This window comes from Sorex araneus, chromosome 5 (genome assembly GCF_027595985.1).
Source record: "Sorex araneus isolate mSorAra2 chromosome 5, mSorAra2.pri, whole genome shotgun sequence".
NCBI classification, from domain to species: Eukaryota; Metazoa; Chordata; class Mammalia; order Eulipotyphla; family Soricidae; genus Sorex; species Sorex araneus.
This window is the reverse complement of record NC_073306.1, coordinates 59852937-59867895: the sequence shown is the minus strand read 5'-3', so window position 1 is coordinate 59867895 and position 14959 is coordinate 59852937. Positions and strand designations below refer to the sequence as shown.

At 41.1% G+C, this 14959-nt stretch overlaps 1 protein-coding gene across 1 annotated transcript in view; it reads left to right on the top strand.

Moving 5' to 3' along the window:
• Positions 1-7718: 7718 nt before the first annotated feature.
• Positions 7719-14959, top strand: part of PTGER3 (prostaglandin E receptor 3) — an 86056-nt gene continuing 78815 nt past the window's right edge. The window contains exon 1 of the mRNA XM_004603351.2: positions 7719-8777. Within this exon, the coding sequence (XP_004603408.2) occupies positions 7860-8777 (918 nt within the window). The 5' untranslated portion in view covers positions 7719-7859. The remainder of the gene's footprint in view (positions 8778-14959) is intronic.

Below are 14959 nucleotides of genomic sequence, written 5' to 3'. Positions count from 1 at the left end.
AGGACATTAATCACAGAAAGGAGGGAAGAACTATTAGATACGAATTCCATGCCAGGAAGGTGATTTTTACAACTAGGAATCTTGACTAGTTAATTATATCGTCAGGAGACTTGACAGTTATATTATCAGAAGTAATTCATCCAGGTAGATCTAGAGCTGATATTGCAATCAGTTGTAGTCGCTGAAAGTAATTTGTAAATGCTAATGATTTATTATTTTCTAGACACATTTAACCTTATTTAACGACCTGGGTGCTTACATAGAGGTTGAAGGAGAAATTTGTAATACTAAAGCTTATTCCTGCAGCTGTAAGTGATAGTACCTGAATGCCCGTTTTTAACATTTTAAAATATATACCAGTCTATACAAAAATGCAGGTGAATTCTCATGAGTGTCAAAGTGGTGGGAACAACTTGGCTTTGAAGCTAGAAATTATATATAGGACAGCTGGTTTCCCCTTACTAGCCAAGTGTGAGAAATGTGATAGAAATAAAGCCTAATAAAATGGGAAGAACTGTTCTTAACTGAAAATGTAATAATTCAAGGAATTAGACTTCAACACTCTTGCAGGCCCATTTATTGATGAATAAGGTAAGCTAATTTGCAAGGGATCAGAGTTTAATCCTTTTTATAAAAGACCAAGAATTAGTGTGTCCATGGGAAACCTGGGGAAAGGAAGGAACCTTCCAGTAATGGCAGTCCACATGAAAATGAGCCACAAAAACACCGGAAAATACTGAGGCCTTCAGGTTTCATTCAGAACAGAATTCTATTTCTAGCCCCAAAATGAAATATCTGTGACCTATTAGGTCATCACAAAGGCATCTACAAGCTAAAGGTAATATAAAGTAGTTTGATTTAATAGCTATGACCCAGTATTAGAATTTACAATGATATTTGGAAGTGTTTAAAATATTTGGAGCATATTTAAAATATTCCCTTCTATAGCACCAGCTATATTGCAGCCTGCTGTATATCTTTTAATTTAGTTTGTTATTTTCATTTGTTAAACCTATGATCAAATTTTAAGTCAAGAAAATTTTATATCACCAAGGACTGAAACACCACAAATCAAATGATACTGGAAGTAAGAGTTCATAGTCTGAATTTTTTTAAGCCCTTGATGAAAGAGGGGTTGGAGCCATGGTCCGGTGGGTAAGATGCTTGTTATGCATATGGCTGATCTGGTTTCGATCCTTGCCACCCCAAATAGTCCTTCAAACTTGCCAGAAGTCCTGAGAATGGCCCCAAAACAAACGATAATAGTTGGAGGCTGATTTTACTAAAGTAGTAGCATATAAAAATGGTGGCCAGTTTGCTGCCAGAAGCATTGTGAGCAGAACATAGTGCAGTATCTTTAAAGGTAACTGAAAATACTCATCCTTGTATATTCTGGAATCTGTATTCTCTTTAAGAATACAAGTGAAGGGGCTGGAGCAATAGCACAGCGGGTAGGGCGTTTGCCTTGCACGCGGCCGACCCGGGTTCGATTCCCAGCATCCCATATGGTCCCCTGAGCACCGCCAGGAGTAATTCCTGAGTGCATGAGCCAGGAGTAACCCCTGTGCATCGCCGGGTGTGACCCAAAAAGCAAAAAAAAAAAAAAAAAGAATACAAGTGAAAAATGAATTTGGCTGCTTGAAATCTGAAAGAATTCAGTGACAAAATGTTCCAGGTAGAAATTTGGGTCTTCACAAATAACACAGAAATTGTTAGCTGTGTGCATAAAAATTAGGGCTTAAATATCTTTAAAAGGTTTAAAACAAATATAAGACATTGTTAAAATAGCATAGTGCACTATGCTGTTGTGCATATGGTCACTTCTAAGGTACTGTAGGTGGTGCTGGGGATTGAGCCTGGCTTGGTGAACACGAGCACCTCATCAGCTATGCTATTTTGCCACCCCCAATAGAGCTAAAATTTAAAGAAGGAAAACAATTCATCAGTAATCCAAAAGAAGGCAGAGAAGGAAAAAAATGAATAGAATTGCTGGTTTGATCCCAACAATGGATATGTAAATGAGCGAACAACACCCCAAATACAAATGACAGTTTTATCCCTGAATAAATGAAACAAAAATGTTAAGACAAAATGGTGATAAGAAAACTGATGCTAATCAATTACATTTTCTAAATGCTTCATGCATCGAGGATAAAGGCATTTGTATGAGTTGTGAAAGCATGAAATTTCATATGTGTACCTATTATACTGTGCTTCGAGATACATAGAGCAAAAATATCCACGTGATCAAAGAAGTCAAGATTTCTTCACTTCTAACATGAAAAATCAGTAGGGGTATAAAAGACATGAGAAACACATGATTTAACATGATTACACCTCACATTTGTTCAACATTAAACTACATATTTATATATGGAGTATTTATGTGGATACCATTTGGACAAGTACATTTATAAAAAATTCCGAAGACCATTTAGGTGTTGTGATAGAGGTTGAAACATTTCATTAAATGAAACATTTAATCATACACCTAGATTGCTAGACTGGATGGCAGTTAACACTTCAATGTTTTTAAAAATGAGCCAGACTTGTACGCCATGTTACTCCTCAAAACATGACCTGAAAATACAAGTAATTTGGAACAAACATTTATACAAAAGAATGCACGGCCTTACAAAGAAGTTTTATACGACATTGGGATGAATTTAATAAAGTTACAAGTGTCCTACATGTCCTCATTCACTTTTCGCTTTAATGTCATAATAAATTTGAAAGAACTATTTCTTATGATATCTCCAGATTTTATTTGAAATTTACTCTTTTTCTATTACTATTCTGAGATCTCATACAGGGGCTATTGACCACATAAAATAACCATAACCATATTTGGGGTTCTTTTATGATGAAACTGCTAATGCAGCAAGATAAAGGATAAACACTTTTCATCTCACGATTAGCAGGTACACAACGCACTTGGTTAAGACTCCACTTTCTCCATTTCCAAGTTAACTTGCTCTTCAAATTATTCAGGAAGTTTTTGCATACCTTAAGGAAGTAAGGATTAATGTGCTCCACTATGTTGAACAGTTAGACATTTTAGTACTTTTTTTTTTTTTATCTTTTTGATGTTAGGTGTTGCTCAAGTTATTTCACTTTGGGCAGCTGGGATGTTTTAAAGTTGGTTTGTGTGTCATTTTGACATGTCTCCATTCTTTGATGTTTTGAATTTATGATAATGGAAGACACTCTAGGCTTACATTATGTTTCTGCCATAGCTGTAAATCAGCATTTTTTTCCATTAATGCCTGGTGGTTCCTGTTATAGGTTAGTACTTAGGAACAGACTTGAGGCCAGGCGATTAGAACTAGAAATTCAGTATATAAAGAAAAGGAATTTTAGGTTCCTGTTCATTCTATTTCATTACCACTTGCTAAGAAGTAAAATTTGTAAAACTCAGTATTTCAAGCATGTATTCATTTCCAGGTAAGTGATGTACAAATATGTTTGAATTAAAGATAAATATTAAGGCAAAAATAGAATACGATGGGTGCAGGAATTAAGGTGAGATCTTTGTTAAAATTTTTTAAGCGGTGAAGGAAAATAAGGACGTTTCAGGAGTATCCACAAGTGGCAACAGACATACAAAATTAAGGCAAAAAATGAACTGGGGATATGGCTCAAGTGTGAGGCACTGGGTTTCATCCCTGGCTCTGTGTGTATGGCCCTCTGGACACTGGGAGGCTTTGGTGGTCCATGAGCACTGCAAGGCTTAGCGCCTAAAGCTTTTCTTTTTTTCCAATTCTGTGTAGGCACCACAATTTACAGGACAGTAAACAGATTTTAGAAATAAAATGTCCCAACACCACACTTTACACCACAGTGTCAGCGTCTCTGGGCCAGAGCGATAGTACAGCTGGTAAGGCATTCGCCTCGCATACAGCTGACCAGGGTTTGATCTCTGCCTCTCCATATGGTTTTCCAACAAGTGATCCTGAACATTGCAGGGTATAGCCCAAAACCAAAACAGTTGACATCTCTTCACCAGTGTTTCAAGGTACCCACCCTGCTTCACTCTAAGCAAACCCAAGTCTCAACCACTCCCTTACTGTTAATATTTTTTTTCTCTCCCTCCATTCCTCTATCCCTCTTTCTCCTCTCTCCTTTCTCCCTTTTAGGCACTGTTTTGCAATACTGTTACTCAAAGGGTATCTTCATATCACTTAATCATTCAGCACCCAGTTCTTGTCCATTACTGTCCATCACCCAGTTAGTGATTTCCAACTCATTATCATAGTGGTTCCTGCTCTGTCCCTGCACTTCCCTTCGCCCATTGCAATTTCTTACCATGGGCCAGTCCTGCTGGCCCGTTTCTATTACCATTGGGTATTAGTCTCATACTATGTTTTTTTTTTTAATCCCTAAAATGAGTGCAGTAATTCTATCTGCCCCTTTCTGACTAATTTCCCTCTACATGATACTCTTTATGTATATGCAGACTTCATGATTTCATTTTCCCTAAACACTGCTTCAACATTGTGTGGATGTGCCACTTAGTGTTTTTTATCCACTTAGTGTTCTCAGGTGTTTGGGTTGTTTTCAGATTCTCGCTATTGTGTATGGTGCTGCATTGAGCATAGGCATGCAGATGTTCCTGCACTGTTTTGGGGTTTTTTTTGGGGGGGGGTGCAACTAAGGTATATTCTCAGGAACAGTATTGCTGTGTCACATAGAAATTCAAGTTCTAGTCTTTTGAGAAATGTCCATATTTTCCAAAAAGCTGGACCCATCAGCATTCCCACCGGCAGTGAATGAGAGTCCCTTTCTCCCCACATCTAGTTGTTCTTTTTTTAATGTGTGCCAGTCTCTGTGGCATGAGATACACGTTGCAAGTTTTAAAAATAAGATTCTCAAGTTGTTTGAAATTATTTCTAAGTCAGATTTTCAGTTAAAATAATGAGCAAATACATTAACAAAATTGAATCTGGTTCTTAAAGGTATCTGAACTCTAAAATTTTAATCTTCCACTCTGTTGGTTTTATTAGAAATGCCAGTTTATGTATTCAAAAGAAAGAAAAAATTACTTAATTTGGTATGAATAGACTTTTGGGAAAGACGTCTTTACAACATCTGTTTAATACAATGTACAACTTATTTTCACTAGAGGGTGCTAGTGTGCAGAACAATACTGTACTTCTGCTTTATTACCGTGCCATTCAGATTCTAGTGGTTGAGCTCAGATCCTGCAGATTAGTTGTTTACAAAATGAGTGATCAGAAAGCAAACAACTTGGAATAGGATGGAGCAAAATGCTGAAAGAAGGGCATTACATAAAAGATCTATGATGCCGCACATTCAGTACATTGTTATAGAAGTTAGTGAAGGAAGCTAACAACTCAGTACTTCATGCCCTATTACTCTTACTTACAAAGTCCAGATCACTGCAGCATGTATTGTAATGGGAAAAGTAGACTTTTAAAAAATAAAAAAATCAGTAAGTTTGTTGTAAATTCACTTTGTTATTTTAGAAATTTTGTTGCTGAAATACTGGATTTGATATGTATTTGAATAAAGCTTATATCTAAGAAAGACATTTCTGTTTTAAATGATACTGGAGAAAAAGTTCCAATTACTGCCTTGATGTTAATTTAAAAGAAAAAAATCAGGAGATTTAAAAAGAAAACTACAGTTCCTTTCTAGCTATTATATTCACTAGAAACAGGAAGTCTGAGGAGCTGGAGTGTCCAGCTGCTAAGGTGTTTGCCTCAATAAGCCAAATTGTTGAAGCCCAAGAACCAGATATGTTTCCCAGAGCCCTTTCTCCCCACATACACACCAGCACTGGTTATTCTTGTTCTTTGTGAGATGTGTGCCAGTCTCTGTGGTGTGCGATACATGTTGCGAAGTTTTAAAAAAGCAAGATTCTCAAGTTGTTTCAAATTATTTCTAGGTTAAATTTTCTATTAAAATAATGAGCAAATATATTTAAAAAAATTGAATGTGGTCTTTAAAGGTATCTGAACTCTAAAATTTTAATCTTCCACTTTGTTGGGTTTATCAGACATGCCAGTTAAATCATTCCAAAGAAAGAAAAATTACTTAATTTGATGTGAATACTCCTTTGTGAAAGACATCTTTAGAACTTATCTTTAATGTACAACTTTTTTCTTTCACTAGAGGGTGCTGGTAGTGATCCTGAGTATAGACCCTGGAGAACAGAATACTGCCAGGTGTGGCCCAGAAATAAAAACTGAGTAGACAAAATTTTAAATGAGAGCAAAGCAAAATTTCCAATCGGTACTTGTTAAAATAAATTTAAATTACATGTTTGCGTTTCCTCCTTTAACAACTATATATTCCTATAATTCTTTTCCAAGTTCTCATATGCCAAAATATACACAAAAAAAGAAAAAGCGGGAAATTATATTTCATTCTCATCCACCACCATCCACTTATTTACACCCAAAAATGGTTTCGACTAAGCTAGGGTCTTTATAGTGTTACATGATTGAGTCAAATTTCTCAGTATGAGGAAAAATAGAATGTAAATCATTTTTAAAAATATTTTCTGGACAGGGTGTATTAAAAAAAAACACAGGTCTTCCTTTGTTTCAAAAGCAAGTGTTTTGCTTTTCATCTGACAAAGATTACAATGTCAACTATAAAGCAGTGGTTTTCAACCTTGGTCTATAGACTTATGCTGATCAGCCGAAATATCCTGCTGACTGGGAAAACGCTGCTGTTTAATACATGGTACGCCTGGCTACAGCATACTATATATTAAACATTTTGTAATGTATTTTAACACCGACAAAAGACTTTGGTTTTTATTTTTGCCTCAGAAGTATGTAAACTTTATTTTCACTGATCTGCAGGAGTTAAAAAGATTTTAAACCACTGAAGCTCATTGTGCTCCAATTAAGATAAAAGATACAAGAGACATGCTGGGACACCTTGGACTCAGGCTTTTACTTCACGGAACCTCAGTCTCCTTGTTGTAAATGAGGAGTGGGAGGAGAGGCAAGATTAATACTGCCAGGATCTTGAAGGATCTCTGTAACTGCAGAAGAATGCTGTGAAAACACTGACAAAATGCTTCTAGCAATTCATTTTTCATTAAATGTATTTTATTTCAAGGCATAGACATATATGGTTCGAAGTGTTCATGCTCATGGATCAAAGAAAGATTTTCTGCCTAGACTGCAGGGAAGCACATAAGGATGCGGGGATCGAGGACTTGCCACAAAAGAACTCCAGGCAAAAAGGTCTGCCTCTGTTTAAGTCGGAGGGCAGGAGAGGAGGGAGCAGACAGCCAGGTGGTTCTTGGCAACTTTTCTGGGCTGGAAAAGTCTATCTAGTAAGAAAGTTGCCCTCCCGCCGCCTACCAATGCTACTCGGGCACGGAACCGGCGGACGAGCGGGTCCTGACCCGGTATCCCTCCTGGCCGGGAACTGGAGCACTGGGGAAGGAGCCTTCCTGAAGATTCTCCCAGGGCAGACCGCCACCGGAGCCGCGGTCTTGGCAGCAGCAGCCGCAGCCTGGAGGCGCTCGGAGGCTTTTGCATCCTCCTCCCTCCCACCGCACTGACGCCCCCTCCCGCAGGCGCCCCGCCCACCTCGGCCTTAAGAGAAGCCGCGGGCCAGGCCGGGGCGCCCGGGAGCTGGACGCTTCCCGGAGCCGACGGCGCGGCGGCAGCGCACCCCGAAGGCAGCAGCGGCGGCCGCGCGGGTTGAACCGAGCGAGACGGCGGCGCCGCGCCCCGCGCCATGGAGGGCTGCACCGCCTTAGCCCCAGCCCGGGTCGCCGCCCCCCGCCGCCGCCGCCGCCGCCAGCCGCACCCCCCGTGCCAGCTCCCGCTGCTGCTCTCCGGGCTCGGTTTCCTGGTCCCCTCGAAAGCAGCATGAAGGCGACGCGGGCCGAAGGCGGGAGCTCCCCTTTCTGCACGCGCCTCAACCACTCGTACCCCGGCATGTGGACGCCGGACGGGGCCGCCGAGGCGCGGGGCAACCTCACGCGCTCGCCCGGGCGCGGGGAGAACTGCGGCTCGGTGTCCGTGGTCTTCCCGATCACCATGCTCATCACCGGCTTCGTGGGCAACGCGCTGGCCATGCTGCTGGTGTCGCGGAGCTACCGACGCCGGGAGAGCAAGCGCAAGAAGTCGTTCCTGCTGTGCATCGGCTGGCTGGCCCTCACCGACCTGGTCGGGCAGCTCCTCACCAGCCCGGTGGTCATCGTCGTGTACCTGTCCAAGCAGCGCTGGGAGCAGCTCGACCCGTCGGGCAGGCTGTGCACCTTCTTCGGGCTGACCATGACCGTCTTCGGGCTGTCCTCGCTCTTCATCGCCAGCGCCATGGCCGTCGAGCGGGCGCTGGCCATCCGGGCGCCGCACTGGTACGCGAGCCACATGAAGACGCGGGCCACGCGCTCGGTGCTGCTCGCCGTGTGGCTGGCGGTGCTGGCGTTCGCGCTGCTGCCCGTGCTGGGCGTGGGCCAGTACACCATCCAGTGGCCCGGGACGTGGTGCTTCATCAGCACCGGCGGAGGAGGAGGAGGAGGAGGAGGAGCGGGCAACGGGACGAGCTCTCCGCACAACTGGGGCAACCTTTTCTTCGCCTCCACCTTCGCCTTCCTGGGGCTCTCGGCGCTGGCTGTCACCTTCGCCTGCAATCTGGCCACCATCAAGGCCCTGGTGTCCCGCTGCCGCGCCAAGGCCACGGCGTCACAGTCCAGCGCGCAGTGGGGCCGAATCACGACCGAGACGGCCATCCAGCTCATGGGGATCATGTGCGTGCTCTCCGTCTGCTGGTCGCCTTTGCTGGTAAGTAGCTCCCAGGCCCTGGTGGGGACGCCCCCCGGGTGGGCGCGCACGCCGGCCACTGGCAGGGTCTCTGCAAGCAAGCAGGGGCGCGTTTGCAGCCGCACAGCATCTGCAAGGCTGGCCCCGCGCAGCCTTGCTTGGAATTCGAAGTTGAGTTCTCCCTTGTTGAGCACCTTCTAAGTGTTCTGCATTATATTAACTTCTGGTTGTGGACACAAAGGACAAGAGGCTCGGGGGAGGAGGACACCCAAGTAGCATATGCACAGCGTGTGTGTGTGTGTGTGTGTGTGTTTGTGTACATTATAAACGTGTGTTTTTGTCTGTCTCTGGGTGCATTGGAAACAGAGTGCCACAGATCACTGGTGCTGTGCTTTATTTCTAACATATGATCTTGCTAAGGAGGAGAAATTCAGGGTTTCCTAAATAGACATGTCTTAAATCTGAAGGAAATTGTTCTATCTTCTGTTTTGTTCACAACTGAAATGAAATCTCCAGATATCTTCACAAGAATCTACACTACAGAGTTGCGATTATTTCAAAGAAAGGAAACTGGCAAAATTTATCAAGTTAGGAGATTATAAGAATGAAAACACTAGAATGTAGTGAATTTATTTTCCTTGTATTCATGTGAAAGTAGGTGATGATTATTCTTTCCCCCCAAATTATATGTAATACTTTTTTCTCTCTCTTAGTTAAGAGTAAAATAGAGATTGTGTATTAGTCTTTGTTGAGTTTGGAACAGGATACTAATGTAATTATCCAAACACCATATGACCAAGAGGAACCTTATTTGTCCTTATATATCCAAACACCATATGACCAAGAGGAATCTTATCTTCGAAGATAATTCCAACTGTAATGATATAAAATTATAACTTCTAGGGAACTAACTAAGAAGAGCTATTACAGTAATAAAATGGACCAACTGCTAAGAAGTCCTGCTACATAATTGCTCAAAGAATTGTTTATAGTACAATTTTTTTAATTTGTTTTCTTTTTTAATATTTTGTTTTGGAGGACACACCTGGGAGTTCTCAGGGTTTACTCCCTGTTCCACAGTCCGGGAATCACACCTGGTAAAGCTTGGAAGGTCATATGGGGTGCTGGGAATTGAACCCAGGTTAATTCTTTGAAAAACAAGTGCCCTACCTGTTGTACTATCACCCTATCTCCAACATTTTAATTTTTTCCACTTTGTAGTTGTGAATTTAAATGAGAATTCACTTAATATTATCTAAAAATGATGTTATGTGATAATAACCAGTTTTTTGTAACTTTGTTTATGTAAGACATCAAATTTTGTTAGAAGTAGCTAAATGATTCAGCAGTATAATCCATTTGATACTTTGTTATTATCATTATTTTTATTTTATTTATGAGCTACATTCACTAAAATGTTGTTATTTGATATCATAGCCAAGTTTCCAAAAGCAGGAATAATCTGAGGGTGTGGTTCAGAAGGAGCTATGAGTACAGTTGTGCTTTCATAAGACATAGCACTCCTCAAACAGGTGAAAGTGGCTAGAATTGTGGTTACCTTAAAACAGTAAATAGAATAATCTAAACATGAGGTTTGAGGAACAGCTTCTCAGCTACAAGTTTGGAACTAGATTCAAGCTCCCTCAGAAATGTTTGCCTTTCATCTTCAACCAGTGATGCCCTGCCCCATAGCCACAAGTATAAACAAAGAATTGCAAGAAGTTTTTTCAAAAAGTAAATGGGATTTTTTTCCTTAAGGAAATGCCAATATTTTTACACAAATGAAACTTGGCTTACATATGACAAATATACGTAATTGTCACTTTGTTCAAGTAATACTGTTTAATAAAAAAAAATGAGGAGTATTCAATTTTTGCTTATACATTTCTACTCATCCAGTCCTTATGTTGTTGCAGGGGAAATGATTACACATGTGACTTGACATTATGGGAAAATATTCTATAATCTCTTATAAGAATTGAGATTATTCAGAGGACTCTAGTTCTTTCTTTTTTATTTTTTAAATTTTTTTTGACATATCAAGTGATGCTCAGAGGTTATTCCTGGCTCTGCACTCACGAATTACTCCTGGCAGTGCTTAGAGGACCATATGGGATACTGGGCATCAAATTCAGTTTAGCTTCATGAAACGCAAGTGCCCTACCCACTGTACTATTTCTCCAGCTCCTCTGTTCTTTTCTACTTTACTACAATATATGTTATGTATTGTGGAAATGGGCTGGAGCGGTAGCACAACGGTTGGGCTTTAGCCTTTCACGTGGCCAACCCGTGTTCGATTCCTCCGCCCCTCACGGAGAGCCCTGCAAGCTACTGAGAGTATGAAGCTCACACGGCAGAGCCTGGCAAGCTACCCATGCATATTGGATATGCCAAACACAGTAACAATAAGTCTCTCAATGAGAGTTGTTACTGGTGCCCGCTCAAACAAATCAATGAGCAATGGGATGACAGTGACAGTGATTGTGGAAATATATTGTAGCACTGTAGCACTGTCATTCCGTTGTTCATTGATTTGCTTAAGCAGGCACGAATAACGTCTCCATTGTGAGACTTGTTACTGTTTTTGGTAAGAAACAGCTGGAGCTGGAGAAAGAGCTTGAAGTGCTGAGCTCTCCCTCCCACTGATTCGCATGAAGGAGGCCTAAGTTCCACCCCTAGTACCATAGGGTACTCCGAGCACTGCTGGGATCACCTGTGAGCACAGAACAAGGAACAATGCCTGAGCACTGTCAGATGTGTCTCCCAAATTGGTCATGAATGAGGGCTATAACTTTAGTAGAGTGCATGCCTAGCATGTGTGAGGCCCTTAGTTTTGTACCCAGGACAGCATGCCACACTCCCAAGCACTATAGCAATCTAACTTGAGCATCAGGTGTGGCCCCTATACAATAAACAAATGGATCCAAAAATGGAGAGAGAAAGAGACAGAGAGAGAGAGAGAGAGAGAGAGAGAGAGAGAGAGAGAGAGAGAGAGAGAGAGAGCAGGGCATGTGATCACCATAGCAGGAGAGGTAACCAGAAGTCAGAAGTCAGAAGTGGGGGTAGTCAGTGGACATGGTGCAGGGATATTGATATTTTGCTCATGGGCTCATGGTTTGGTATGGTGACATACACTTCTTGGATGGGGAGGTGCTGTGGGTGACTCAGGGCTCACTCTTGGCTGTGTGGCCACAGATCATTCCATGGAAACGTGGTACTGGGGATCAAACTGGTATCAACTGTAGGCACGGAAAGCACTTTAATTCCTATACTCTCCTCTCCACCAATAACATACTTTGAAGAGTAGTATTCTATATAGCATAGGTTCTTAGCATTATTCGCATACTGCCTCTTTTTCAGAAAAAAAAAAACTCAGTTGCTTTCCTACCCCTCATTCCCCACTTGGAAATTTTCTTTATTTAGGTGAACACAAAGAAAACATCCTCCAATTGCACCTAAGGCTACTGCTTCCCCTCCTCCCCATTGTACTCATGCATATGGGCCATAAAGATAGTATGGTAGGGTACTTGCCTTGCATGTGGCCAAGCTTGATTTGATCACCAGGTTTGGTCCTCTTTGGTCCTTTGAGCATCACCAGGGCTGTCTCTGAAGATAGAGTGGGGAGTTAGCCCTTAGTACAACTGAGCCTCAAAACACACACACACACACACACACACACACACACACACACACACACACGTACATGTATAAGGATATATAATATACATATAATATCACTCTATCACTGTCATCCCATTGTTCAATTTACTCTAACAGGCACCAGTAACATCTCTATTACACTCAGCCCTAAGATTTTAGCAGCCTATCCTTACTCGTCTTTCCCAATGATTGAAGGCTCTTTCAGGGTCAGAGGAATGAGACCTATCATTACTGTACAGTTACTGTTACAGTAACGATACATATAATATATATTATATAATTAAATTATGGGCTGGAACGATAGCACAGCGGGTAGGGCATTTGCCTTACACATGGCTGACCTGGGTTCGATTCCTGCATCCCTCTCGGAGAGCCCGGCAAGCTACCGAGAGCATCTTGTCCGCACGGCAGAGCCTGGCAAACTACCCGTGGCAGATTCAATATGCCAAAACCAGTAACAACAAGTCTCACAATGGAGACATTATTGGTGCCCATTCGAGCAAATCGATGAGCAACAGGATGACAGTGATACAGTGAATTAAATTACATACTATTTATTTAAAATATATTTAATTTATAATATAATTTAAAATATATTTAATTATATAATGTAACTATATTATATAATTAAAATTTTAAAGTATTAAAAATGTGTCTTTGAGTTATGCTCTACTTAGAAAAGCAGCATTGCCACATTTGTGAATGAAATTTATTTGGAAAAATCCTGGTCTTTAGACCTGATGGGATGTAATGAATGGCTTTGGCTCTAGGAAGTCTCTGAATTTGCAGGAGTCAGTTTCCAGGATGAGGTGGTATGGCATTGCTGACCTCAAAATTGAGCGGACTGTGACCCACGAAGTGGGTCTAGTTTCTTCTTGAAACTAGAGCACGTACACTGGCATGTTGGGGGAAATGGCTTGGAAAGGTTCACGGAGTCAGAATGGGGTAACCAGAAAGGATGCAGGAAGAAGAGTGTGTTCTTTACCATTACCTCTATTTTAGCTTTGTTTCACCAGGGGAGAAAGGAGAAATGTTTTTTTTAAAGCTTGGTAGAACTGTAGTGTGTATATATTTGGGGAGAAGTGGGATCAGTTGCTGTTTTTACAGGCAGTTAAGACCTAGGATAGAACAGTGAAAAAGGATGAGTCAGAGAAGGAAAAAGTAAGAGACACAGTGTTTGGGAAATAGTAGATTTATGGAGTGATTGAATCAATGGACCCATCTACTATGTCTTACTCATTGTGATAAGAATTTTCAGATGCATTGCTTCACCTAATTGCATCCTGCGAGTCTGGCACTGTTATCTGCATAATTCTAACAAAGAACGCAAGTACAAAGAATATTAGAACCAGATTTCTAATTCAGTATAGCTGACTCAGTATATTTTCAATTTTGTTGTTTGTTTGCCTTTTTAGCTTACATAGAGGCCAGACAGTCTAGTCCCAGTAGCAACCCTAGACTCTTAGCAGTGAGTTATACTTGTGACATTCAGAGGTAAGACTAATAATAATTGAGGTCTTCTTTCATTTGTGTTTTTCTCAATTTCCCTTATTTGGAAAAATCCTGATCCAATGAACTAGAAAGGGAAATTTGGAAATAGGAATGTGTATGAAATTATTTTTGATAAGAGATAGTAAGTGGAGAGCTCCTGAATGATAAGGCCTTTTTAACAGAATATATATGTTTTATATAGTGGATTATCTAAGTGATATATCCAAAGGTCATCAATATAACTGGAAGATTAATGACATAAATCAAGGCTAACAACTTGCGGATTTTTTATTTTGAGTTTATTACAGAGGGCCAAGGATTCAACAATTCTAAAGCGTTCATATTTGAAGAAATTTTGGTGGTCCTGGGGCTGTAGCATAATTGTGACTCATTTGCCTTTCTCTTTTAAAAAATGCTATACAGGTCAGTAACTGATTCATAGGTTTGGTGTTCTGAGAATGACAGTCATGAGTATGTGCTAAAAGTATTTGTATTGGACTATTTATCTAGAGATGATGATAATGAACGGTAACAGGTCTCACGGTTCAATTTTCAGGAAGATATACCTAAAGACAAATAAACATTTGTGTATTATTTTTATAATCCACTCGTAGTCCCTAACTCTCATTTGTATTCCATTTATGACTCTAAGATCTACAACTACAATGTCAAGTTCTAGGACTCTAATCGTCCTTAATTCTTTTCCATGGAAGTGAATACAAGGTTTGTATTTCAATTACCACTATCTTTGTCAAGAATAATTATATGAATCCTCAAGTGCCCTCTTCCCTAGAAATTTCATATTTTATAGATTAAATAGGACAATCAAACCTGCTCATATCAGGACTTGGCCTCCTCTGCCCAATTTCCCATTTCACAGTAGCTAGGCAGTCACACCCAGGGACTGCCCCTGGCGCCGTGGAATCCCATCAACGGCCAGCATCCACAGACTTAAAAGCAAGCTCCCAGAAGAGAGCAACAAAGAGAGTCTCTGGCCCGAGCGCCTGGCTGCCTTCCCCAGGGCCACTCAGAGGGGATGGGCTTCTTGTATA